Source organism: Felis catus, chromosome B4 (genome assembly GCF_018350175.1).
Source record: "Felis catus isolate Fca126 chromosome B4, F.catus_Fca126_mat1.0, whole genome shotgun sequence".
In the NCBI taxonomy this organism is placed as follows: domain Eukaryota; kingdom Metazoa; phylum Chordata; class Mammalia; order Carnivora; family Felidae; genus Felis; species Felis catus.
In genome coordinates this window covers 24,679,665-24,706,331 of record NC_058374.1, presented here as the reverse complement: position 1 = coordinate 24,706,331, position 26,667 = coordinate 24,679,665, and the positions used below count along the sequence as shown (strand labels likewise).

At 41.9% G+C, this 26,667-nt stretch overlaps 1 protein-coding gene across 1 annotated transcript in view; it reads right to left on the bottom strand.

Annotated features, from left to right (window-relative positions):
* The window catches only part of GAD2 (glutamate decarboxylase 2), an 88,715-nt gene that overhangs the window by 51,121 nt on the left and 10,927 nt on the right, over positions 1–26,667 (bottom strand). The window contains exons 7-8 of the mRNA XM_003988173.6: positions 23,271–23,386; positions 11,470–11,549 (exon numbers count right to left, since the gene is read on the bottom strand). Coding sequence (XP_003988222.1) covers positions 11,470–11,549; positions 23,271–23,386 — 196 coding nt within the window. The remainder of the gene's footprint in view (positions 1–11,469; positions 11,550–23,270; positions 23,387–26,667) is intronic.

Below are 26,667 nucleotides of genomic sequence, written 5' to 3'. Positions count from 1 at the left end.
ATTATGCTAAGTGAAATCAGTCAATCACAAAAGGACAAAAAAGAGTCAGGTACCTAGAGTGGTCAAATTCATGGTGATAGAAAGTAGAAAGGTGGTTGCCAAGGGGTGGGAAGAGAGGGGGGATGGGAGGTTTTGGTTTAATGGATGTAGAGTTTCAGTTTTGCAAAGTGAAAAGAGTTTTGGAGATGGATAATGGTGATGGGTGCACAACAAAATGAATGTACTCCATTATCACTGAACTGTCGATTTAAAAATGGTTAGGATGGCAAATTTTAAGTGTATTTTACCACAATTTAAAAACTGGGGAAAAGGGGACAAAGGACCATGTTCAACCAGTAAACACTAGGAGCTGTCTTCTGAGTCCAAGCCCTGATTCTTCTTCACTTCCCAGCTAAGTGATCTTGGACATGATGCCCCTCTTCCAGGGTTAGGAGTCAAAGGGAGGAAGGTGGACTTACCATACTGCTGAGGACTATGGTGTACATAGAAGCTCTTCACAAACTGTGTCAGCACCAGGTACGTGTGAGGGGATATACTCTTCTGTGTCTCTAATAAATGCATTAACTAGATCAATTGTATAAGGTGCTCAGGAGTCTGCCTGGCACATAATAAACACTCAGTAAGTGTCGGCAATTATTATTTTATAATCCTTCCTGATATAGGACATAATGAAGTGCATACACCTCTAGCACCTCTGAATTCTCTGCATGTAAACCCATAGGAAATATGACACTCAGAGGGCTTACCCCAGCCCTGCTCAGTAGTAATTGATTCAAGGTCTCTGTGAAATCTATCCTATCACAGTGCACTCAACAGCTCCCCGGGGATCTGAAAGAGTTAATTAGCTTCCCTAACTGCCTTCAGACACTGGCCACAAGTCAGCTAATTTAATAAAAGAGTATAATGACCCCAGATTATTTACATTTTCAATTGTTTAAATCAACAGAATGATAAAGTGTGATACTTAGTAAGCACAAGGAAATGTTATCTAACTGTAATTTATAAAGCTGAGAGATGTGTGAAAATGAAAAACTAAAATTTATACAAAAACATAAGCGTTCACTTTGTGGTATACAAGTATTCATCATAATACTTAACAGAAATCTTGAATTGCAAGGATGACCAGTGACTCCTCTAGTCCTCTGCCAACCAGGTATCACCTGTCTTGCTCAGATTTGTTTTCTATAAGGTTTTACAACAATTTAGATAATTTAAAGGAAACCCTGAAGGGAGGAATAAGAGATGGAAAAATGGGGAGAGAGTGCTAGAGAGAATTAATTTCTTTAAAAATTTTTTTAAAAAGTTTATTCATTTATTTTGAGAGAGAGAGAGAGAGAGAGAGAGAGAGAGAGAGAGAGAGAATCCTAAGCAGGCTTTTCACCATCAGCACAGAGCCCCATGAGGGGCTAGAACTCATGAACTGCGAGATCATGACCTGAGCTGAAACCAAGAGTCAGATGCTTAACTGACTGAGCCACCCAGGCACCACTAGAGAGAATTAATTTCTAAATGCACCTATGAGTCCATACTCATGGTAAATACACACACACACACACACACACACACACACACACACACACATACACACACACATACACACACAGAGTGAGGAGAGGTCTTCCTTATAGTAGAATGACAGGAACTGATAAATAGAGAAGGAGTGATGGAGTTAGAACACCACTGTTTTGCAAACATCATAGTCATAATTCGGGCAAGAACCTTCAATGGATGCTACATTAGTGAGTGAATGTTTCAGGAGGAGCTGAATATTTATATTGTCGTGAAGCATCTCCTAGAAGATAACCTGCAAAGTAAGAAGAGTCATTTTGCAGGGGAGAAATCTGGCAGACACTACCCTAAGTTGACATTACTGATAACATGACAAACCTCCTGAGGAGGAACAACTGAGAAAGACAAGGATCACCCCCCTGGAATTCCTGCCTAAAAATGCATTGCTTGGATCTAACCATGAGGCAATATGAGACAAACCCAAATTAAGAAATATTCTTCCAAATAAATATGCTCTTCAAAAATATCAATATCATGAAAGACAAAGGAAGAATGAGGAAACATTCCAGATTAAAGGAAACTAAAGACACATGACAACTGAACGTAATGTGTGATCTTGGACTGGGAATAAATAGCTCTAAAGAATATTATTGGGGCAACTGATGAAATTTGAATAAGGTATATTGATTAATAATTGTCTTGTGTCAAGGGCAGATCTCCTGATTTTGATCATTGTACTATGGTTATGTAAGCGAGTATCTTTGTTCTTAGGAAATGCACATTGAAGTATTAAGGGGCAAAGCGGCCTGATGTCTGCATGGAATTCTTAAATGGTTCAGAAAAATCTGTATCTATAATATACATATATTTATATTTGTAATATTAAAATATTTATTACATTCAAGATATAATATTGAATTATATACACGGAGAGAAACAGAACTCTAAAGCATGCATACTGAAACTTTAAATGGATTAAAGACCTAAATGTGAAACCTGAAACCACTCTTACATTAACCATAGCACCTTTTTCTAGATATGTCTCCTAAGGCAAAGGAAACAAAAGTGAAAATAAACTTTTGGGACTACAACAAAATAAGAAACTTTTACACAGCAAAGGAAACCATCAACAAAACAAAAAGACAACCTACTGAATGGGAGAAGATATTTTCAAATGACACATCCACTAAGGGGTTGGTACCCAAAATATAAAAAGAACTTAGATAATTCAATACAAAAAGATCAAATAATCTAATTAAAAATGGGCAGAGGATCCGAACAGATGTTTTTTCAAAGAAGATATAGAGATGGCCAACAGATACATGAAAAGATGCTCAACACCACTCATCATCAGGGAAATGTAAGTCAAAACCACAATGAGATACAACCTTATAGCAGTTAGAATGGCTAAAATCAAAATGACAAGGAAGAACAAGGGTTGATGAGGATGTGGAGAAAAACGAACCCTCAATCACTGTTGGTGGGATGCAAACTGGTGCAGCCACTGTGAAAAACAGTATGGATGTTCCTCAAAAAATTAAAAAGAGAAATACCATATGATCATATGATCAAATAATTCCACTACTAGGTATAAGGAAAATGTGATACACACACACACACACACACACACACACACACACACACACACACACACAGTGTGTGTAAGCCCAGGGCTTTGCCCCTCCCCCACTCACAGGTCCCTAATCTTTCCCTTGTCCTTCTAGAGCCCGTTTTCTCTCCTGTTTTCTCTCTCTTGCTTCCTTCTAGTTGTATAATGTAAGATAACAGCAGAGCTCTTATGAGTTCTGCAGAAAAAGACCCTACAAAATTTTAGCCAAAGGAATAAGGAACTCACAAGAGAAATTAACTTCTATTTTATCCCTTCTTTTCATATAATTCACATTTTTTCTCCCTAGCAGGTCCTTCATCTCACAGTGAAATATGCCTTAAGCACCCTCCTTAAAACAATGAAACCAAAAACCATCCTGAATTTAATACCTGCTCCAGCTTCTATCCTCCCTGCCTCCCTTCATGGCTCAACCTCTAGAGAGGCTGTCTATATCTGTTCACTCTTCCCTCCCCTCCACCCGCCCTTCACCCACTGCAAACTGCCTTTTGCCCTCACCCCTCTATTGATTTTTTTTCATGTTTATTTATTTTTGAGAGAGAGAGAGAGAGAGAGAGAGAGACAGAGCATGAGTGGAGGAGGGGCAGAGAGACACACACACACAGAATCTGAAGCAGGCTCCAGGCTCTGAGCTGTCAGCACAGAGCCTGATGTGGGGCTTGAACTCACAATCTGTGAGATCATGACCTCAGCTGAAGTCAGAGGCTTAACCGACTGAGGCACCTAGGTGCCTCACCCCTCTATTGAAACTACTCTTGCCAAACTCACCAGCTACCTCCTCATAACTAAAGCTGATGGGCAGCTGTTGACCCTCAATTTCATCTACTGATAGCATTTGAGGCCGTTAACCACTTCTTCTAGAAAGATTCTCATGGCCCTCATGGCCCCCATTCCTGATTCTCCTCTAACAACTCTGGCTGTTCCTTCTCAGTCTCCACTGCAAGACTCCCATAAGTCTGCTTATCCCTGAAATGTAGGTGCTACTTAGAGTTCTTTCCTAGGCCCACTCTGTGTGGCTTCCATTGTGTAATTTCAGAGCTTCAGGCTCATATTTCAGAATGCCTATCTGAATCCTCACTTGGCCATCTTATAAGCTCTGCAAACTCGACATATTCAAACTTGAACTTTTCATTTTGGCCAGGGTTCCTTATCTCAGAGAACAGCACCACACGGACTTAGCTGACAAGCCAGAAGGCTGTCATTCATCCTTGATTCTTCTTTCAACCTGCATGCCAACCAGTCAATAATTCCTATTAATTCCAGCATTCATTCCAGCTGACATCAGGTCGGCACCATTCAGCATCAACTCATATCACTGCCGCAGCTACCAACTTCCAGCCTCCAACTTACAATTCACTCTGTATTTAAAATGATCTTTCTGGGGCGCCTGGGTGGCTCAGTCGGTTGGGCGGCCGACTTCGGCCCAGGTCATGATCTCGTGGTTTGTGAGTTCGAGCCCCGCGTCAGGCTCTGTGCTGACAGCTCAGAGCCTGGAGCCTGTTTCGGATTCTGTGTCTCCCTCTCTCTGACCCTCCCCCATTCATGCTCTGTCTCTCTCTCTATCTCAAAAATAAATAAACGTTAAAAAAAATAAATAAATAAAATAAATAAATAAATAAAATGATCTTTCTAATGGTAAAATACGATGTCACTTTGCTGCTCAAAACCTTTCGGTGACATCTCATGTCTTCAACCTAAAGTCGAAACATGGCTCATAGAATCCTTCATGATGAGGACATTCTGACCATTTCTCCCCAGAACTTCTTTCCAGTTCCTTGGGCAAGCCAACTTCCCTCACATCCATGACTTAGAATGTGCCATGGCCTCTGCCTGGAACATTCTTTCCTCTTCACTAGCTAATTCCCATCATCCTCCCTCTGGATGTAGAATTACATGTGAATCAATAGCAACCTGTACTTGCCCTCACACAGCACATACCTTTCTCAAGTGTTATCCCATGTTCCCAAGTCTGCCTTTGCACACTAGACTAAGTTTTGTAGCATCTGTGACTATGTCTACCTTGTTCGCGACTGTGTTTCCAGTCAAGGCCACTGCCTACATCCAAAGAAGCCTCTCATAAGGCTCCCACATCTATCATATGAGAACTCTGTATAGAAGTTTTCTCCCCTCTGCTGTCTGAACTCTTGAGAAACATCTTTTTGTTTAGTGGCCTAATCCAATTCTAAAATATCACTCACTCCTCTTTCACAAATATTTATTTTTCTCTAGATATTAACTCATACTTTTCTTCTCTATCCTTAGACACCATCAATGAAGCACTAATTTGGATCCCAGAAAATATTAGACCTAATCACACTAAAGTAAAAATCCATTAATCTCAATACTGTGAAGATTCAACTTTTTGGTTATAAGGAAAAAGAACTCTTAAACTAGACCTTAGGAAATCAAGGATGCATCTAGCACATTTTCCTCTTTTGAATTTAACAATTTTTACAGAAATAGAGCACTCTTCACATTCAAATGTAAGACATGGTGAAATACAGTTTCCACTGTCTTACTTTACTTATTAGAGTAATAACAAAGTTAAATATGCTTTTTGATTTTTATCTCTGAAACCTTTTCCAAATAAATGAAGATTTATTATGTAGTTCTCTTTATTTGAGTTTTAACTGAGAACCATGTTTCACTTTGAATGGGTTACCAAACTGAGCCCCTGTGATTACTAATTAAGAGACAGTATCTTGCAGTATTTTCTTCCATATGTGGCTTTGGGCTTGTTGTTAGAAAGGCACAGGGGCGCCTGGGTGGCTCAGTCAGTTAAGTGTCTGACTCTGGCTCAGGTCATGATCTCATGCTCCATGGGTTTGAGCCCCACGTCAGGCTCTGTGCTGACAGCTCAGAGCCTGGAGCCTGCTTTGGATTCTGTGTCTCCCTCTCTCTCTGCCTCTCCCTCGATTGCACTCTGTCTCTCTCTCTATCTCTCTCTCTCAAAAATAAACAAACATGAAAAAAAATTGAAAAAAAAAAAGAAAGAAAGGCACAGACCACTCTTCACTAGGACATTTTGCTTCATTGTGAGCTTGCTACTAAGTCAACTGTCTGCCGAGAACAAGATAAAGCCTATCACCCCCTCCACTGACAGACTAACATGCAGAGTCAGAGTAACTGTAAGAAATGAATGTCTTCCAGAGCAGGTCCAGGTTCATGTTTTGCAAAACCTGGATGAACTTTGCAAAGCACATTAGGAGAAACGAGAATGCAGATACACACTTTGTCAGCCTCAAGTGATTTTCTGAACTGCACATCTGACTTTCACAAGGAGGGGAAAGAATAAAAACAAAATGGCTGCCAAGCATGTTTTAACTGATTCCGACTGGAAGGGTGGTTACTGTCCAGTCGGGATGACTGGAATGACTGTCCAAAGCCTGCTCCTTGGCTCCTGACCCTAAACACTTCAATTGCATTTAATCCATTAGGCCACGCTCTGTCTTAAACTCATTCCGTAGAGATGATATGAATTATCAATATAGAATTAAAGACTGCATTTCACTACCAACACAGCTTTGAGTTTTTCCCCCAACATGCTCTCATACAATACTGCTAGGAGAACAAACTGGCAAAACCTTTGAAAGGCAATATGGTCTGATGTATCACTTTCCTTAAGAATATTTATATAATTTCAGTTAGCAACTGTACTAAGAAATAATCATAAATAGAGAAGTCCTGGGCACATAAGAATATTCACTGAAGGATAGAAAGGTTATTTATAACAGCAACACCAGAAACGAGGAAATGAACACGAGGGGAGTAATATTTTGTGCTTGCTTTCTACTACATATAATTTTTAGCATTTTACATTTGTGAAAACATTTAATCTTCGTAACAACCCTATGAAGCAGGGCCTTTCCTTTTTCCTTTTTTCAGATAAGAAAAGTGAGACAGATAAGGATCTGCCCAAGCTGGTGCTGGAGCTGAGATAGGAAGGATAGGGTGTCAAAACAGTCCAGCTCTGGAGTCTGCCCTTCAAAGTACTATCACTTCTGTGCTTTCTCACATAGTCACTCCTCACATATTACGTAGTTAAGCATGTTTGTAATAACGTGGAGAAATGCTTATCATGTCTAGCTAGGAAAAGAAACATAACCACAAATATGTAAATTAAAAAAGGAAAAGAGGGGCACACCTGGGTGGATCAGTCGGTTAATTGTCTGACTCTAGATATCGACTCCTGATTTCAGCTCAGGTCATGATCTCACAGTTTGTGAGATCAAGCCCTGCATCAAGCTCTGCACTGACAGTGCAGAACCTGCTTGGGATTCTCTCTCTCTCCCTCTCTCTTTACTCCTCCCCTGCTTGCTCTCTGTCTCTCAAAATAAATAAATAAATAAACATTAAAAACCTTTAAGAAAAAGAAAAAAAACCCACACCTCTATGGTTTGAAAAAGATATTCAAGGTTTTGACACAAATATGGAATTAGTGATAATCTTTGGGTGGTGGAATTACAATTTTTCCCTGTTATTTTGTATTTTTAAATTTTTTTTGACGTTTATTTATTTTTGAAACAGAGCATGAACGGGGGAGAGTCAGAGAGAGAGGGAGACACAGAATCGGAAACAGGCTCCAGGCTCTGAGCTGCCAGCACAGAGCCCGACGCGGGGCTCGAACTCACAGACTGCGAGATCATGACCTGAGCTGAAGTCAGACGCTTAACGGACTGAGCCACCCAGGTGCCCCATTATTTTGTATTTTTTAAAGGAAGCATGTATTTCCTTTCAGATGGTAAAAATGATCACTTAGTCCTCTTTAAAGCTCTCATGTACTTCCTACTCCCACTCACCTTTCCCTCTACCTGCTGACCTTGAACGACACAGGTTTGAACTGTGCAGGTCCATTTACATGTGGTTATTTTTTCATAAATACAGTACAATACAATAAATGTATTTTCCTTCTGATTTTTTTTAATGTTTATTTATTTTTGAGAGAGAAAGAGAGACAGAGAGGCTGTGAGCAGGGGAGGGGCAGAGAGAGAGGGAGGCACAGAATCTGAAGCAGGCTCCAGGCTCTGAGCTCTAAGCTGTTAGCACAGAGCCTGACATGGGGCTTGAACTCCTGAACCGTGAGATCATGACCTGAGCCAAAGTCAGATGCTTAACCAAATGAGCCACTCAGGTGCCCCTCCTTCTGATTTTGTTAATGATATTTTCTTTTCTCTAGCTTACTTTATGGAAAGAATATAGTATGTAATACATATAACACAAAATATGTGTTGACTGTATATGTTATTGGTAAGGCTTCTGGTCAACAGCAGGCTCTCAGTAGTTTAGTTTTTGGGATGTCAAAAGTTATGTGTAAATTCGACGGCACAGGATGGGGGTGGGGGTCAGTGCCCCTTGACCCCCATGTTTTCAAGGATCAATTGTATTTCCTTCCTCCTTGCTTCACTTCATACTTCCACTGAAATTTTTTTTTCCTTCTGGGCCTCATTTCTCCCATCTCTTATTTCTTATCTTTTTTTCTTTCTTCTCCTTCTTATTCTTCTTCCTGTGTTGCTCTCTCCTCCCTTCCCCATCCATCCCATAAGTCTCATGATAAGAAGGAGAAAAAGTACCCATAGCCCTAACTTCCTACCCTCTGTACCCTCCTGATGGGTATATGTAAGGGGAAGGGAGATTGCAGGGTATTTTGTGATAAAAGCCAATAATTTTTAACATTATGTTTTAGTTTTTCTAGTGGTTTCTAAAATCGCTGATATAAAATTCTTTGACGTGAAAATGTGAGGTCACTTGGCTAGTCACTGATTCTTGACCCCACTGATTTCCCAGCATTCTCTGCTTTCTGCTCCTTTCTCTGCTGCTGGTGAATGATAGGCACCTTTTGGCATTTCTTCCCGGCAGCCCTGTCTGTGTTCCCTGTTCCTGCAACATTCTTGCTTTTTCTTCTTGCTCTTCCTTCTTCCAGGCCTGCACTTCTCTTTGGACCATGATGCTGCCCTCAGTCAGTAGTCCTCAGGCCACGCTTTGGCTCCCGGAAATGCCTGGTTGGCTGGTTTCATTGATTCACTCCAAGGCCCCTTGCATTGTTAAAACCTGAATCTGACAGGAGTAGAAGCGGTAATATCGATGCCTTGAGGAGTGAAGGGTTCCCTCTGTTCTCCCAGGTCATTTGCCAGACCACTGGGATTCAAGTCAAGAACACCTGCTGACCAGGCTGGCTTAGAAGACTGAGTGGGTCAGGTAATTAGGGCCTGTCTAGATGATTCTTCCTCAGACTCTAGGCTCCTTTTAAGAGTTGGCTATAGATTTTAGTATGTTGCCGAAGCGAGCATAAAAGTTGGCTACCAATTGAGAAAAATGTTAGTCACCTAAAGTTTTATTCCCAGTTAGCAGGTTTTGCTAACTTTCCAGTGCCAGTTTTCTTCTTAAATCTCGGTTCTCAAGTACCTTATAGTATTGGCAGTCTCAAAAATATAAGCACTTTTTGGGGCACCTGGGTGACCCAGTCAGTTAAGCAGCCAACACTTGATTTTGGCTCAGGTCATAATCTCAAGATTCATGAGTTCAAGCCCCACTTTGGGGGCTTGAGATTCTCTCCCTCTCCCTCTCTTTCTGCCTCGCCCCCACTCATGCACTATTTCTCTCCCTCTCTCTTCCTCCCACTCAAAAAAAAACCCCACAAAACTTGAAAAAATCTTTAGAATATATATATATATATATATATATATCCTTCCTCAAAGGAGATATATATATATATATATATATATATATATATATATATATACACATATGTATCCTTCCTCAAAGGAGATATATATATATATGTATATACATATATATGTATGTATATATACATATACATACAAAGGAGATATATATATATATATAATATATATCTCCTTCCTCAAAATGTGCTTGGCTGGCTCCATTCCTCATAATAATTTCCCACCCATCGTATTGCTAGAGCCTCATGACCAGCCTCACTGACCTAGGTCTCTCCTGTTCCTGCTTCCTGAAGGATGATTTCGATCATGCTCTTCTCAGATAAAAATGCTTTCGGGTTACTTTTATTACTGACCCAACAAACTCAAATGCTAAGTTTAGCATTCCCCTCACCACCCCCATAACAAGGAAAAAATATCACTTTTTCTGATTGTAAAAGTAACATGTATTCATTGTAAGCAATCAAATAAGGTCAGGCAAGACATAAAGGTGTGAACAAGAAAGTGGCAATCCCTTGTAATTTTCCCTCTCAGAGAGAGAGGTGTCATTAATCAGTTTGTTTTGTTGAGCTTTCAAAATCCCACATGGCCCACTGGATTCACCATGGCTGTCCGTCCCCAATGCCTCTGGTCAGGCCCCGTTCCTCAAGCCCCACAAGCTGACTCCTACTTCTGGGGCTTTGCTGGTGGTGTTCAGTCCTCTGTAATGGCCCCCATCTTCCCCTCCCCCCATCCACTTCATCCCTAGCTTCGAAAATCTTTTGAAAGCACAAGTTCTCCTTGCTGCATGGAGCCTTCCAAGCCTTACCAATGTACAGAGTATGTACTCTGTGCCACACGATTCAACCATAAAACTGTCTCCTGCTGGTGCGACCCCATCTCTCCTAGATCATATACTGTCAGGGAACCAGGATCATACCTTATGCTTTCTGAAGCCTCATGATATGGTGGGCAATCACAAATGTCTGTCTAATAAATACTTATGAAAAAATAAATGGTTGAGTAGCTTCCTTCTAATTTAGTGAAATGTCTTAATTCTTTGGAGACTACATTTAATTTTTTATAGGTTACAGACCTATAGGCTAGTGAAAATTTACATGGATATAGTGGAAAGGCCTTTTAAGCTCCCTACATCTATTTCCAGAATACCTATGACATTTGCGTGCCTATTAAGGCAGGGATTTTCCTTATGAGAACCCTTTGGTTCCAGCACAGAGTGGATGAGTTGCTGGGGCATCATTTACTTCTTGCTCACTAAACTGTCCCCCCTTCTGTAATCAGTCCATCAAGTTCACACAATCGTGGCACCTAGAATGATGATACGTCCATAAATCAGTGCTCAAACTGCTGGTTGTTGCTTAAGTGCCCAGGTGATGAATGTCCTTCTGCACCTTCTTGGTGCAGAATATTTTGATTGATTTAACAAAGGTTCCAATTAAGTCAAGGGCCATGAAACGCTCCACGGCATTGAGGAACAACATCCCAGGACTCCAAGAAAGAGCCCATGTGAAAAAGAAACAGCGAAACATAAGCAGGGATGGAGGTAGGTTTGCTGCCCCCCCCCCCACCCCAGCCAATGCCTATTTTTGGACTAAAAGATAACACATGTGGAAGTTGCAAATTGCCAACCAACAAGGGTTGCAGATTCGCACTCACCTCTCATCGCATTTAATCAGAATCACGCTGTCTGTTCCAATCCCCAGAGCTGCAGCTCCCTTCTTGAGAGAAAAATGACTCTAAAAAAAAAAAACATTTATAATTAGTTGTGTGTAAATTCAAGATCCATTCCCTCAGCTGTTTTTTTTTTCTCCTTTTATTTTTAATCTCCCTCAAAAACCTCGCTTGCTGAGAGAAGATGGCATCTTTCCATGGAGGTTTGTTTTTTTAACCTGTGGTGAAAGGCACATAACATAGAATTTACCACCGTAACCATTTGTAAGTATACAGTTCAGCGGCCTTAGGTACATTTATGTAGCTGTGCAACCATCATAAACCATCCGTCTCCGGAATTCTTTTCATCTTGCAAAAGTGAAATTCTGTACTCATTACACAATAATTCCTCACTCCTCCCTCCCTCAGCCCCTGGCAACCACCACTGTACTTTCTGTCTCTATGATTTGACTACCTTTGGTGCCTCATGTAAGTGGAACCATATAGTATTTGTTAGTTTGTGACTGGCCTATTTCACTCAGCATAGTCGTCCTAAGTTTCACCCATGTTGCAGCCTGTGCCAGAGTCTCCTTGTCTGTCCATTCATCCATCAGTGGATACTTGGGTTGCTTCCACCATTTGGCCATTGGGGATAATGGTGCTATGAACATGGGTGTACAAATATCCCTTTGAGCCCTGCTTTTAGTTCTTTTGGGTATAAACCCAGAAATGGAATTGCTGGGTCAATGGTAATTCTATTTTTGAGGAATTGCCATACTATTTTTCATAGCAGCTGCCCCATTTTACATCCCCACCAGCAGTTCCCAATGGTCCCAACTTCCCCCCAAACTTGCCGATAGTTGTTATTTTCTGTTTTTTGGTAATAGTCATTCAAATGGGGGGGGAGTGGTATCTCATTATAGGTTTCAATTTGTATTTCCTTAATGATTACTGATGTTGAATGTTTTGTGTGCTTATTGGCACACATTGTACATTGTCTTTAAAGAAATGCATATGCCAGTCTTTTGCCCATTTTTAAACAGGTTGTTTTGTGGTGGTTGTTGTTGAATTCATTCGAGTTTTTCTTTCTTTCTTTCTTTCTTTCTTTCTTTCTTTCTTTCTTTCTTTGTTTCTTTCTTTCTCTTTCTTCTTCTTCTTCTTTTTTTTTTTTTAGAGAGAGAGAGAACATGGGCAAGAAGGGGAGGGGCAGAGGGAAAGAAGGAGAGAGAGAATCCCAAGCAGGCTCCATACCTAGCACAGAGCCCAACATAGGGCTCGATATCATGACTATGAGATCATGACCTGAGCCAAAATCAAGTCAGACACTCAACAAACTGAGCCACCCAGGGGCCCCTCACTTGAGTTTCTGAGTGAAGATAATAAGACCCTGGAAATTATAAATGGACCTGCTACCCCAATAGACAATAATCCAAACCAATTCTACATATAAGGCATAAAAACAAGTCAACTGACTCCAGGAACTATGTACAATATGGCTTCCAGGCTTATATTTTCCTACCAAGAGATTGCACTCAGTGTCTCTCAAGTTCAGTGAAATTGTGGGCACTCAAGAGAAGAAGTTGGCCTTAAATCCAGCACTCTTTACCCCAGACTTGGTGCAGGAACTAGTTGCTGTGTAGGCGACCTCTCATCCTGAGGCAGGAGCAGGGAAAAAGCATCAGTCACTGGCTTGAGGAGGATAGTGCGCAGAAAAGGCCACACTGACAAGCCACTGCCAGATCTTTGTTTGTGCTTTTGGTTATTGATCGAGGGTAGGATTCTGAATCTCAATGGCTGTAATCACAGGGCAATTTGGAAAACTGAGAGAGGCTAACCTAAGCCCAGCTGTATGGCATCTGCCCAGCAGCCTCTTACTATTAACTACACATCATTAAGCTGTCCGAAAGGAGAGCTGCTTCCTCAATTTACATCTCCAAAGGGTTGCTGACTGGAATTTTAAGTTAGAGTTTGGAGTGTACTCTCTCTGAATGCCCACTTTTGACTCATCTGAATTCTTATATATGCAGCATAGGAACTATTAACATATATTTTTTAGGGGGTGTGTCTAATAAGCAAGAAGCAATCACATTGATAACAGCAGCAAATAATGTAAACCAATAAATGAGGCCCTGGACAGAGGAGTTTAAAAGGCCCAGTGTACCCAAGGAGTAATGACAAAGGGCCATTAGCCTCATTTGACAATCAGAAAGACAAAGTAGACAGTCGTTACCAAGATACCTGGGAACTAGGAGAGAAAGCTTAACTGGGTTTGTAAAGATGCATGACTCCCCCAACAACACAAAAAAAGTGTTCTCTCTTGCATCGTTAGCAGATCCCCGGGTGACCCCCAGAAGAAAGAGCTCAGGGGGAAATGGCACAGAACAGAGGGACCAGCTGCCCACTGAGCAAGCACAAACCACTCAAATGAAGCCCCTCAGTGAAGGAGCTCCTAAGCACTGTTAAAACCAAACACAAATGGTGACCAGACTTGAAAATTTCCTGAGCAGACAATCAGTTTAGTCCTACAAGCAGAGCTTAATTTAGCTTATTTTGCATGACAAGTGAGGCTAACAACTCGGGTCACATCTTGCTTCTGCCTCTGAAAATCATAACAGAAACTTAAATTGTTCCCCCAAATTGATATGAGGTAACCACTAGGCAATGCTCTTTCATTTCAGAGAATTCTAATGCTGTTCCCAGTCACTGTGAAGAGTCAACAGTCACTGCTGCCACACTATATAAACTGCTTGTAACAATATACTCGGGAGTCTCATACCCTGTTTTGGTTTGAGCGCTCTGGGTTTGCAAAGTCTCTTTTTGGTGTGTGCACAATAAACTTCCACTAATTACTACTACCTCAGTGATTCCTTGGTTTTACTTTTATTTTTGTTTTTGTTTTTTCCTAAACCTTTGATAGTACTAAACTGCCAAATGGCAAATTGGGGCTAAGTAAGAGATCTGGTGCACCTGGTCAATGAGAGGAAGTAGTCTTGTCTGTTTTTTAATGAGAAAGAATAGGGATTCTCAAATGAGGGGCAATTACCTAGGATAATTGATCACTCTAGCAAATGCCACACACTTAAAGAAAAAACATGCCCAAATAGAAGGCTTCAAGATGGGGAACGAAAAGGGATATGAGGCATGAAAAAGAAGATTAGGTACCGAACACTGAGCCTGTTTACATTTTCAGGAAAGAGAGCAGGGAAATCACTAGATGTTATCCACAAATAGCGAGGGACCATGGAGAGCAAGGAGCCAGAGGAAAAAAAAAAGACACTACCTAATGAGGAAGAAACAGTGAAAACAGTTTAAATGGCACATCTCTGTGCTGGTGAGAACACATGGGGAGTCATTTTTAATCCTTGGCACCATGTTTAATGGACCTACTTGTTGATGAACCACAGCAGAGCAGCATGCTGGGAGCTGAGGAGCCCAGAAACCAGGTGTTTGAAGAGAGCTCAGAGGATGCTTGTTCATGGGCAGAGGGCAACCAGGACATGTGGCATGGGTGGCCTTCATATCTGAAGGGCTGTGTCAACGTAAGAGGAAAGGGACAGATGGTTCTGGGTGGCTTCAGAAGGTAAAGCTGTGAACAAAAATTGAAAGCTACAAGGATTCGGATGTGTCCCCAAATCATCAAGACTCTTGTGATGATCAGTCATTCATCAACAGAATGGCTGGGGAATGAGTTAATGAATATCCCCCGTATCTCCTCCACCCTGATCTTGGAAAAATAATAGACTTGCTAGAATCTAGGGCTTATTTAGAACTATATCATATTTCTATTTGGGTAATAGATATTAAAACCCATCTGATTTTTATTTTTTTACAAAATGAAAATCCAAGATTGATGGGAGATTAACTTCTCTATCCTTTTAAAAAAAATCACAAGTAATCTAGATACAGTCTACATGATTCAGCTGACATTTAAAATATGTGCAAATAGGGGGGCCTGGGTGGCTCAGTCAGTTAAGCGTCCAACTCTTGATTTCAGCTCAGGTCATGATCTTGGTGTTCACGAGATTGAGCCCCACATAGGGCTCTGCACTGGGTGTGGAGCCTGCTTAAAATTCTCTGTCCCTCTGCCCCACTCCTGCTCATGTGCACTCATGCACACACTCTCTCTCTCAAAACAAAATAAAATAAATAAAATTTGTGCAAGTAACCATGGGGTTGTATAGTTATAAAATAATTATAATTAAAAAAATAAGCCGGCTTTCTGGGCTTGGGTGGGATAAGATTATCCAGAGTAAGAATGCGTGGGGGTGAGAGCCCACAGGCTGGGGCAGGGGCATGAGCTCCATCATTCCATCTAGCCCTATGACTAGAGGGCACGCATCAGCTCCTTCCTTCAGTAATGGGGACAATAAATCTTTTCTGTCTTTAGGGATGGTGGGAGAATAAGGTGAATAGGGAAAAGCTCTGAGACAAACCACTTCAGTCTCTTGACATGCTGGTTTCTCTCCCTCTATTACAATTTAGATAAGCAGCTTGGAAACCTGATTATAACTATGTCAAGCCATTGTTGGTCACATCCAAATTTTTAACGGAGACTCAGATGCAACTACTTAGTGGACCGCGGGGCCTCAGGGAAAGCTTCTGCTAAGCTCACAGACACAAAGATTTTCAAACAGCCCTCAGTCCCCTGCTACCTCCCCTATTTCATCACCTGCCTTGCCTCCTCTTGCTCTTTCTACTGCTAGCACTGGTCTTCTTAGTCTTCTGTGAGCTCACGAAGCTTGTTCTTGCCCCTCAGCCTTTGTACTTGCCATTCCATTTCTTGGGCAATCCTTCCCTCAGACATTTATACGGCTCCCTCCCTCATTCGATGTAGGTCTCTGCTATATATCACCTCCACAAAGACCTTTTATGACCATCTTGTAAAACAGCCCACTACTGCCCCATTCTCTTGTCAGCATGTGGCATTAAAGCAAATATTTATTAGTTTACTATCTGTCCCCTACTAGAACACAGGTTACATGAGGGCAAGGACTTTGCTGTAGTATATAGTTAACACGGATTTATCGAATTTGACCATATGCTCAGAGAACAAGTCCAGAAAAATGTCTACTATTTATTGACACAAATCTCTGGCCACAAATCCCAATATTGAGGTGTGGCTTTGGTGATTGGGGCCAGATGATGGTGGCCTAAATAGACCCCAACACCTCTAATCTAAAGCTCATTCTAAAAGCAAGTCCAGAGATCTTCCTGGCATCCATCCCAAAGGGCTCAAGATGGGGTCCTTCCCAAGCAGGAAGCTGCTGTAGGCCCTGATAGCCAGATCAGCCATTTTGGGAAGAAGCAACTCAAAACTTCAAACAAGGAAAGAAAAAGGACACACTAGGTTGGAAATGTCAGTTCTTGACTCTTCTGACATTCTGTCAAAAGCTCTATCTTCTATCTCTAAGGTCTATTCATTGTCCTTGGACTTGAACCCCTTTGTGAGTGGACTGAATGAAGCATGTTTGGAGGAACACCAAACAGAGGTGGATGGGGGGCCTTACACAGCAGGTCCCCCAACAAATATGTCGTGAAGCCCAACCTACAAAAGAGCTGAAATCTGCTTCGTTGACCCCTCCACATGTTTTGGACACCCCTCCCCGCTCAGCAATTATAGGAGCAACAGTCTTTCCTTTGTCCTCCTTTTTCTCCACACTCCTCCCATACACCTACTGGTTCGCCCCTATACATCCTGAGATTTGATGAAAATGATAGCCTTTTCTGCCTTAGACTGGGTCCTTGTCCTTGCTTCTACTCATCAAGTGGCCTTAAAAGAGCATCCTACTTTCTAAATCATCTGATTTACAAAGAAGCTTGTACTCTGTGAGACCACCTCATTGATTTCTAATTATAATAATTTGGAGGATAGGGGATCACCCAACCACATTCTCAGAGACTCCATGTGATTCTGATGTGAAAAGTCACTCATTGTGAGCTTGTGCTCTAAGTAAGTGCTAAAAGAAAAGAATAATATGTATCGAGATTCAGTTGACATGAAAAGAGATCCAAGGATGACAGCTAGTGACAAATGTGAACATCAGCACTGAGCATGTATTCCCTTACAGTGATCACTCACTGTGGTCTCTGGGGCACTGAGAAGTGTGACTATCCCCTCCGGACCCCTGTCCTTTCCTTCCCCCACAGTACAATATATGCTCCCTGAGAGCAGGCACTGGGTCTGTTCTGTTCACTGTTGCCTCCCCAGTACCTGAGGCATTGCCTGGCACATATTGCACTGAGTGAATGAAGGAAGGTATAAAGAAAACATCCCACTGCCCCATGGTGCCCTTGTGCCTTGCTGACCCCTTGTCTCCTATTGCAACGGAAATACCCCAGGAGAGGCGCTTAGGTTTTACGAATCATTTATGGGGCTCTCAGGCTCTTTCTTGAGAGTAGGTTTTCATGGGATTGAGTAGAGGGAGAAAATGACACAGGGGTGATGATGCCCTGAAATGAACAGGAAGTAGGAATGCAGAGGCTAAAGGTAAACTGGTTTTAGCTCACAGTTTCACTTCCTGAAGTTCTGTCAGGTGAAGCTTCTGTCTAATGGGAGCATTACATGGGAGCTGTCTGTTTCCAAGCTGCCTGGGTCACCTTTCGGGTTTTTTTTAAACATAAAGGACATCTATTTTTTGAATTGAAGCCTCTCCTACAGTGTTTTTATGTGAAAACCATTTTTCTAAACAATTATGAGAATCATCTCCCTCCCAAAGTGGGCTGAGGCCATGAGGGGGCTCTGCAGAACACTGGTGACTAGTTGTAAAGAGTGGAGTGAGTTGTGCCCATTGCATAAAAGATCCCAGTACCTGTAATCTGATTTGAAGAACAGTTTTCCTGAATGCAATTATGCTGTTCCACTGAAATTCCTTCTGGAAGAGCTTGTTGCACACAAGGAAATAAGAGAAATTTGGAATGAAGCTCACAGTTTGGGATTTCAAAGGATTCAAAGCTAGAGATATAAATTATTGAGCTAGAGTCTTAACTTCCCTCTAAACCTTTCAAGAAAGAACCTAAAACTCATCAGATTAATTTTTGCCAAGCTTTTCTACCACTGAAGATTTGGTGACAATGATGAGATTTCAGCAAAGGATGAGTATTGAACCAGCCAATCTTTAAGATCCTTTCCAATTCTGAGATTTTGTGGTTCCATATTGTGGAGGAAAATAATCTTAGAACTCTTTGCTTATGTACTATCTCTTATTTCAATTTAGTGGATATATTTACTTCTTCTAATGTTCTTCATAGCAATATTATTTGTTTAATTCAGCCCTGTTCAAAATTTCAAGAAAACAGTTGGATTTGGACAAACAAAAATTTAATAGCTTGCCCTCCTTATCAGCATGGGAAAATTCTAGTCTGGGTTGGCATCCAGAAAAGAGACGGGTAGCTCTGTGGGTTACAAAAGAGAGAGACAGTGTGGATCATTTAGAAAACAAAAGATGACCCTTCCCTTCCTCAATGTGTGATGTTTCTGGTTGGATGCTGGAAGACTTTCTTAATGTCATTTCTATCCCTATAGCTCTACACAGGTCCAAGTTTTAAACTCAGTGCTCAGACTAGAAGAAAAGTCAGTAACTGGCTCAATAGATTAGAAAATTATATTAGCACTAAAAGAACTAACATGGGGAAAACAGGATTTCAGAAAGGATGCTACCACGTGAATTTAGAGCAGCCAGCTAGAGTGATGTAGAGATCACCCAACCCAGTATTTGAAAGAGCGGTACTGGGATTATCAGGAAACTGATACTCTAGATCTGACTCTGTCATTGACTGGCTGTGAAACCCTGGGCAAAGCATCTATCACCTCTGGGACTTGGTTTCCTCATCTACAAATAGTTTTTTTTTTTTTAAGTTACCTAACATTTATATAGAGTTTCCTACATTACAGGAGCTGAGGTGACTGCTTTTTTTTTTTTTTTAATGTTTATTTTATTTTTGAGACAGAGATAGAGAGAGTGAGCAGGGGACGGGCAGAGAGAAAGGGAGAGAGAGGATCTGGAGTGAGCTCTAGGTTGATGGTGGAGAGCCCAATGTGGAGCTTGAACTCACAAACTATGAGATTATGACCTGAGCTAAAGTTGGATGTTTAACGGACTGAGCCACCCAGGCACCCCATGGTGACTGCTTTATAAGGCTCTCATTTAAGTCTCCAAAAGTCTTGGGCCTTGGAAACTCTCAAATAACATGAAGAAAGATAATACTTAAAGCAGCTTCTGCCATAGCCATTGTTCTACCCCCCCCCCCCCCCCCCGCCCCTACTGGATCCACAAAGCAGCTCTTCTACTCATCCTTTCTCCCTGCAGGTAAGGGACTCAGGAAAGAACTTCCATGCAAAGATGGAAATTGTTTGGCCTGGAAAAAAAAAAAAGCATTTGAGACATGACTTGGGAATCTTCTGTCTTCAGCCTGTGGGGATCTATTTCTGGGGCTGGTGGAGACAAGGTGATTGTAAAACCTGAAAAGATGAAGGGAATATACGGCCTGGCCCGAAGCTGGAAGGAACTACACTAAGTGATGAATGGGATGGAATGGCCCTGAAGTTTAAAGCCCAAAGGAACTAGATATAGGGGTCACATTACCTCTCGACCTGGAGCTTCAAGGGTAGGGCTCACTTTTAAGGGCTTATCTGAACAGAATGGTTTGGATCAAGAGTTCAATAAGACATAGGAGTGCCTTAAGTGAACTCTGAAAGTCCCCTCCAGCCCAGGTCTATGAGATAATAAGGAAGGTTGCAGGGTATTTTTTGTTTTGGTAGGGGCAATAACAATTTAGCATCACGTTCACATTAAGAAAAAGCACTTGGTGGAAATTTTATTTGGGAAAGTATAAAATATTAAATTAATTGATGAGATATGGCATACAAGATGTTGTTGCTGAATATTTTAATCTGGTTTCTACATTGGTAGTTGGGACAGGGAGCTCACTGACCTGGGGGTCGGGAAACCCATTTAATCCTGACTCTACTTGCAGCCTCTTCATTTAAAAAATGCTGATAACAGTCTTTGCTCTATCTGTCCTATGATATTGTTGTGTGAGTCAAATGAGTTAATGTATATTGCAAGTGTATTGGAAATTGTCAAATAGTTATCATATATAAGGTATCATACGATAGATAAAGAGCTCATCTGGGGCACCTGGGTGTCTCAGTTGGCTAAGTGTCTGACTTCAGCTCAGGTCATGATTTCACAGTTCATGGGTTTGAGCCCCGCATTGGGCTCTGTGCTGACAGTTCAGAGCCTAAAGCCTACTTTGGATTCTGTGTCTCCCTCTCTCTCTGTCCCTCCTCTGTTTGTGCTCTGTCTCTCAAAAAACAAATAAATGCTAAAAAGTTTTTTTTTTAAAGAAAGAAAAAGAGTTCATCTTGTCAAAAAATAAGCCTAGAGTTAGAACCAATTGGTATTTTAGGAAAGGTTCATAATTCAAATGTTCTTTCATAATTATATGCATGGATAGAGGTAAAGAAGGAGGAGGAAAAATTGAATGGTAATTGTACAGCTGAATCACCTTTCTTTTGCTTAGAAGTGAAGAAGTAGACTCTAAGTTTGCAATATCAAAAAAAGAAGGCATAGCAAAATTATTCTTACTCCACATGACCTGGGTTTTCTGGGCAAGGTTAAGTCAATTTCCATGAAACTTGAGCCAAGAAATTCATGCAGACACCAGACAGCATAGTACAGCTTGCTGGTCGACCAACCTCATTTCAGGTTGTGCAAACAGCATGGAAGCCAAAATAAAAAGATGCCCAGTATAAGATCAATTGAATTTTTTGAGGCTGAGACCAGAGTAACATTTAACTATTTTGGGACACAATACTATAGGGAAATAGTAATTGGAAAAAATTATATCATGATTTTCTATCTGTGGACAAGTTGAGAAATGAAAATTATCTCATGGTGGGGTACTAGGCTTAACAGGTTGAATATGCCCTCCCCGAATAGATGTCCACATCCTAATCCCTAAAACTTAAGAATATGTTACCTTACATGGCAAAAGGAACTTTGTAGATGTGACTTAACTAAGAGTCTTGAGATAGGAAATTGTCCTGGGTTATTTGGGTGGGCCCAATGTCATCACAAGGGTCTTTATAAGGGAAAGAAGAGAGAGTCAGAGTGAGGGAAGGTGATATGGTGACAAAAGCACAGGTCAGAGAGAGAGAGTGAGAGAGAAGAAGAGAGAGATTTGAAGATGTTTTACTGGTTTTGAAGTTGGAAGAAGTGTCCATGAACCAAGGAAGGCAGCTGGCCTCTAGAAACTGGAAAAGGCAAGGAAACGGATTTTTCCCTTATGGTCTCCAGAAGGAACACAGTGTTACCTGACCCATAGATTTCTGACCTCCAGAACTATAAGATAATAAATTTATGTTGGCTTAATCCATTAAGTTTGTGGTAATTTGTTTTAGCAGCAATAGGAAGTGAAACACCAGGTAATTTGAGGCTGTGGACTTCTCTGCTAAATTTGACCTCTGTAAATTGAGGAAGGGCAAAACAAAATACTAAAACATGATTAAAAACAAGATGCTAAAGATCATTTGTTAACATAAATCACTAGTTTCCTTTGATTCCATGGCCACTGCTATAATTGTGAATTGTATTCACTGGCTTCCTGTCGTACTTGCCCTTTGTTTCCTTATTATGAACACACACACACACACACACACACACACACACACACACACACACCACTTAAAGAAGAAAAAGAAAAGTTCCATAGGAGATGTGCCTTGACTCCTACTATGACTCCCTGCATCTCCCCACTGATGTCTCTTTATAGGAGCCCCTAGTTTCTCTATAGACTCTTCTTCCATCCCCATCTCTATTTCCCCCACCATGAGAGGGCTTCTTGATCTTCCTTGAGGCAATTGTTTCCCAAACTTTAGGCTACTTTGAGGAAGAGGTTGTGAAAGGAAAATCTCAGGAATTACATGGCAGGTAATGCTTACTAATGCCTGTTGAGAACAGCCTCTGGTTTGCTGCTGGGCCCATTGGTGGGAGAATCTGGAACCAAGATTTTGCTCAAACAGCTGCTTTGAGCTTGTGTGTGGCCCCATCTCTGCACAGGAGAGTAAGCTGGAGGCCTAACAGACTGACGCTGTTTAGCTTAACTTATGTAAATAGGGTGGGCCACTTTTTTCAATGTGCCTGCGACAGTAGGGGGAATGGCATTAACTCTTCTAAAGCCATGGAAAGAATATGGAGTACCACACTGTGGCATTCAGCTGAAAGACCCAGCTCTCAGCACCCCACCTGGACAATTACATAGCAGAGCACAGGAGCCTGTGATTGGCTGGGACAGAACTGACCCAGAGATGAGATATGATAGATATGACCACTAGGCCATTTCTCTACAGTGATAAAAATCTCTGATTCAGCCTCCCAAAGACTAGCATTAAATGGTTCAAGACACCATTAGGGTAGACTATCTGATCAGAATTTTCATAAAGATTGTATCAATAGGACATACTGGAGTTTTGAGTTATGTAGGCACAGCATCAATTGTCCAAATGAGCTCATAGTCACTCTGGCCTCTCCTCTCCCTCTTCCCCCAACATACAGCATTACTACAGAAAAATGAAGGGTAGGAACTAGAAGTAAAAACATTCTGCTTTCTCTATGAAGGTTTTCCTAAATTTCAAAGAGAAAGGACTTCCCCCATCGAACCACTCAGCTGCTCCCTCCCCAAATTCTCTCCCAAGAAGTATCTTCTAGGAAGAGAACCTCTGGGGATAAAGTGTTTCCAAATAGGACTCCTTCCACTTGGGCTTTACAGATGAAAACCTTAAACCTGGAAAGAACAGAAACACGTACATGCTCGGATGTGAAGGCAATGAGCCTGGGAACAGCAGCCATTCCTTTCTCCTTGACTTCTGGGAACATCTTAAAGCGTGCAATCAGCATGGCATACATGTTAGATATAGCGCCACCTAAAGTAACAGCAACACACAGTTACCTTTTCTAGTTATTATCAACATCATTTCACATGCAAGAAACATTCCCCCTTTCTCCTGACCCAGAATCCTCCTGGGACACAGGAGAAGGCCATCGTTATTGGTTATCCTTTGAACTGAATCCTCAAACTCAGACTGAATCCTCAGGCTAAGAGGGTCCAGAGAAAGGAGCACTGGGCCCAACCACAGGTTGGATGCCACCCCTCCACACCCCAGATCTGTCAGCTAAAGAGAACCGCGATTGATTCTGCTCTTGCTGGGAGTCCTTTGAAGCGGTTCTTAAGAACTGAGAAATTGTTGCCTTCCTTCCCACCTTGTGAGTGTGGTCATTCTTCATTAGTTCTGTGAAAATCCTACTTCTATCCTGATGGAGAACACATTTCTTTTCATTTTGACTCATTCAATGCCTTGCACTTGCACCAAGACAAAATCAGTTGCAGTTAACAGTGTGGACTGTTAATCAATAATCCTTATAGAATGAGGATAAACATCCAAGCCCATCTCATCATACTCTTCTGTTAATTTCCCCAGAACAGTTCTTCCCTCCCAAAGACATCACAGAAATATAATTGTAACAGCTAACAAAATCTCATTTCAAAATGATGCAAAAACACAAAACGAAGGGAATTTTAAGTCTACATTGCATTGCTTTTCTCGTGTCATTCTAAGATTGTCAAGGATTTCATACCATAATGTTTACATCATATAAGTAAGGTCTCCTTTGACAAGCAAAGGAGCTTTTCCCCAAGATTGTTGGAAAGTTTAGGATTTCTGCTATACCAAGAGACAGATTGTTGTGCATGCAAATGGATACGCTGGCATGGAAGCTGTAACACCACGTGGCGGAGTGAAGGCACTGTCTCCTCCTTTCCCCATAGGAGACACACTGGGCTCAGCCATGATGTGGGTGCCCTGAGTTCCCTTCCCTTTGGGTGGCTGAGGAGCAGAGGGCTCTTTATATCAAAATGAATGGCCCACGTAGGGCCACGATTTTTGCCTCATGAACCCTGGGCTCTGATGCAAGCAGGCAGGCTGGCATAGAGCAGTCAGTACCCAGATCCTGGCTCTGTTCTCCATCAGAATAAGGGAAATTTCTACCTCTTCTGAACCCCAGAGACACAGGGCAAGCAAAATCCAGGTCAGGCGTTCTCTGAACAGACACCTTGTCTGAAAGGCTGAGTGCGTAGGATGCTGCTGGGCAAGGGATCAGCTATTAAAGGAAATTCTACTCTAGCGTGTGGTTTCTCCGTCTTGGCACTTGATGGTATTTTGGCTAGATAACTGCTTGTGGTGGGGGCTGTCCTGTGCCCTGGGGATGTGTGTGGCAGCATCTCTGGTTACTACCTGCCAGGTGCTGGTAGCACTACACACCCCACCACCAAATTGTGACAATCAAAAACTTCTCTAGGTGGCTCAGTTGGTTAAACATCTGACTCTTAATTTCGGCTCGGGTCATGATCTCAACGGTTGTGAGATCGAGCCCTGCATCAAGCTCTGCGCTGAGTGTGGAACCTGCTTGAGATTCTCTCTCTCCTCCTCTGCCCCTCCCTGCTTGCATGCATGTGTGCGCTCTCTCTTTCAAAATAAATAAATAAACTTAAAAAAACCTTCTCCATTCTTTGCCAAGTGATGCCTGGGGGTACAATAGCCTCCATGTGAGAAGTACTGCCCTAGTTCTTGTCAGAGAGGCTGGGGAGAAAGGAGGCCAGAAGGAGAAGGGAAATGTGAACACAAAGAAAGTGCGTCACACAGCACAGTTACTCAAGAAGCTTCCAGCTTTGCTTTCCCACTCCTCATTTTGCCACGCAGTTATTCTCTAAAGATCCAGTATCCCTACTCTTCGTCCTCTGCCATCTCTTACTTGGCATCATGGCTGCCTTTGGACTTGTGGTGAAGCCCAAGATTGTTAAAAAGATGACCACGAAGTTTATCAGGCACCAGTCAGACCGATGTGTCAAAATTAAGTGCAACTGGCAGAACCCTAGAGGCATTGACAACAGGATGTGCAGAAGATTCAAGGGCCAGATCTTGATGGCCAACGTTGGCTATGGAAGCAACAAGAAAACAAAGCACATGCTGGCCAGTGGTTCCAGAAGTTCCTAGTCCACAGCATCAAGAAGCTTGAATTGTGGCTAATGTGCAACAAATCTTACTGTGCAGAGACTGCTCACAATGCCTCCTCCAAGAGCCACAGAGCTGTTGGGGAAAGAGCAGCCCAGCTGGCCCTCAGAGTCACCAAACCCCGATGCCAGGCTGCACAGCGAAGAAAATGAATAGACTGCTTATGTGCACATCGTATTAGTGTTAGTGATACCATAAAACTACAAGAAAAAAAATCCAGTAGGTCTGAGAGAAAGGAAGAGGATTCTGGGGCAATAGACAGAGCAGACCGCTTTGTGCAGCCCAGGCAGGAGGATGGATGCGTCTTCCAGAGAAAGGATATAAATACAAGCTCTGAAACATCAGGAAAATCCCATTAGACAGGAAAAGGTTTGTGACTAAGCCATGATTTCCCTTTCTTCTCCTTCAGTCCTTTGTGACTTGCTGAGCAGTGAGGAATACTCCAGGTCTCTTTGGTTCCCAGATGGGATATCACATTAACAGATTTCTTCTAGACATCCCAAAGAACTTTCCATGAAGCATAAATCCTCTGGATGTCATAGATGGAGGTGTAAGGTAAACTGAGCTGAGTTATATATTCAAGTCACAGATCTAACTCTTTGCATTTAGTCCTGGGCAACAAGACCTTCAGATCTCAGGCCCATAAGATGTATGATTTTTCCTGTTCCTACCTCTTAAATTGTAAGACACTTTACCCCAGGAATGAGCCTGGATGCTACCCAGAAAGACATCCATTAGCAAGTGAGGATGCTATAATCCCTCTCTCCTCGGTAATAGCTTGTAGAAAGCAGGGCAGAAACAGTTTGCCAATGGCCTTTACTTCTGTTCCCTTCCCATTCTGCAATGTCTACATTATATTTAGCATATGGCATCTGTGGCTTCCATGTTGGCATGGGAGCATATGGATCTTTAGCATCCAGGGAAGGAGCCTCATGATCAAGGTTAAGTCTTTTTACTTGATCATTTGGTCACGTAGAAAGACTGACCAAATGATCAGGTGTCCCATGATGGGGGTGTCCATACCTGGCTTAGCAGAGCTGCAGAAGAGGATTCTTTCTCTGGGTGTATATTTTCTGGAGTGGGTGGGCTCCAAGACCAGCTATATTAGGCCTGGCCCAAGCCCCTTTAGCCAATTT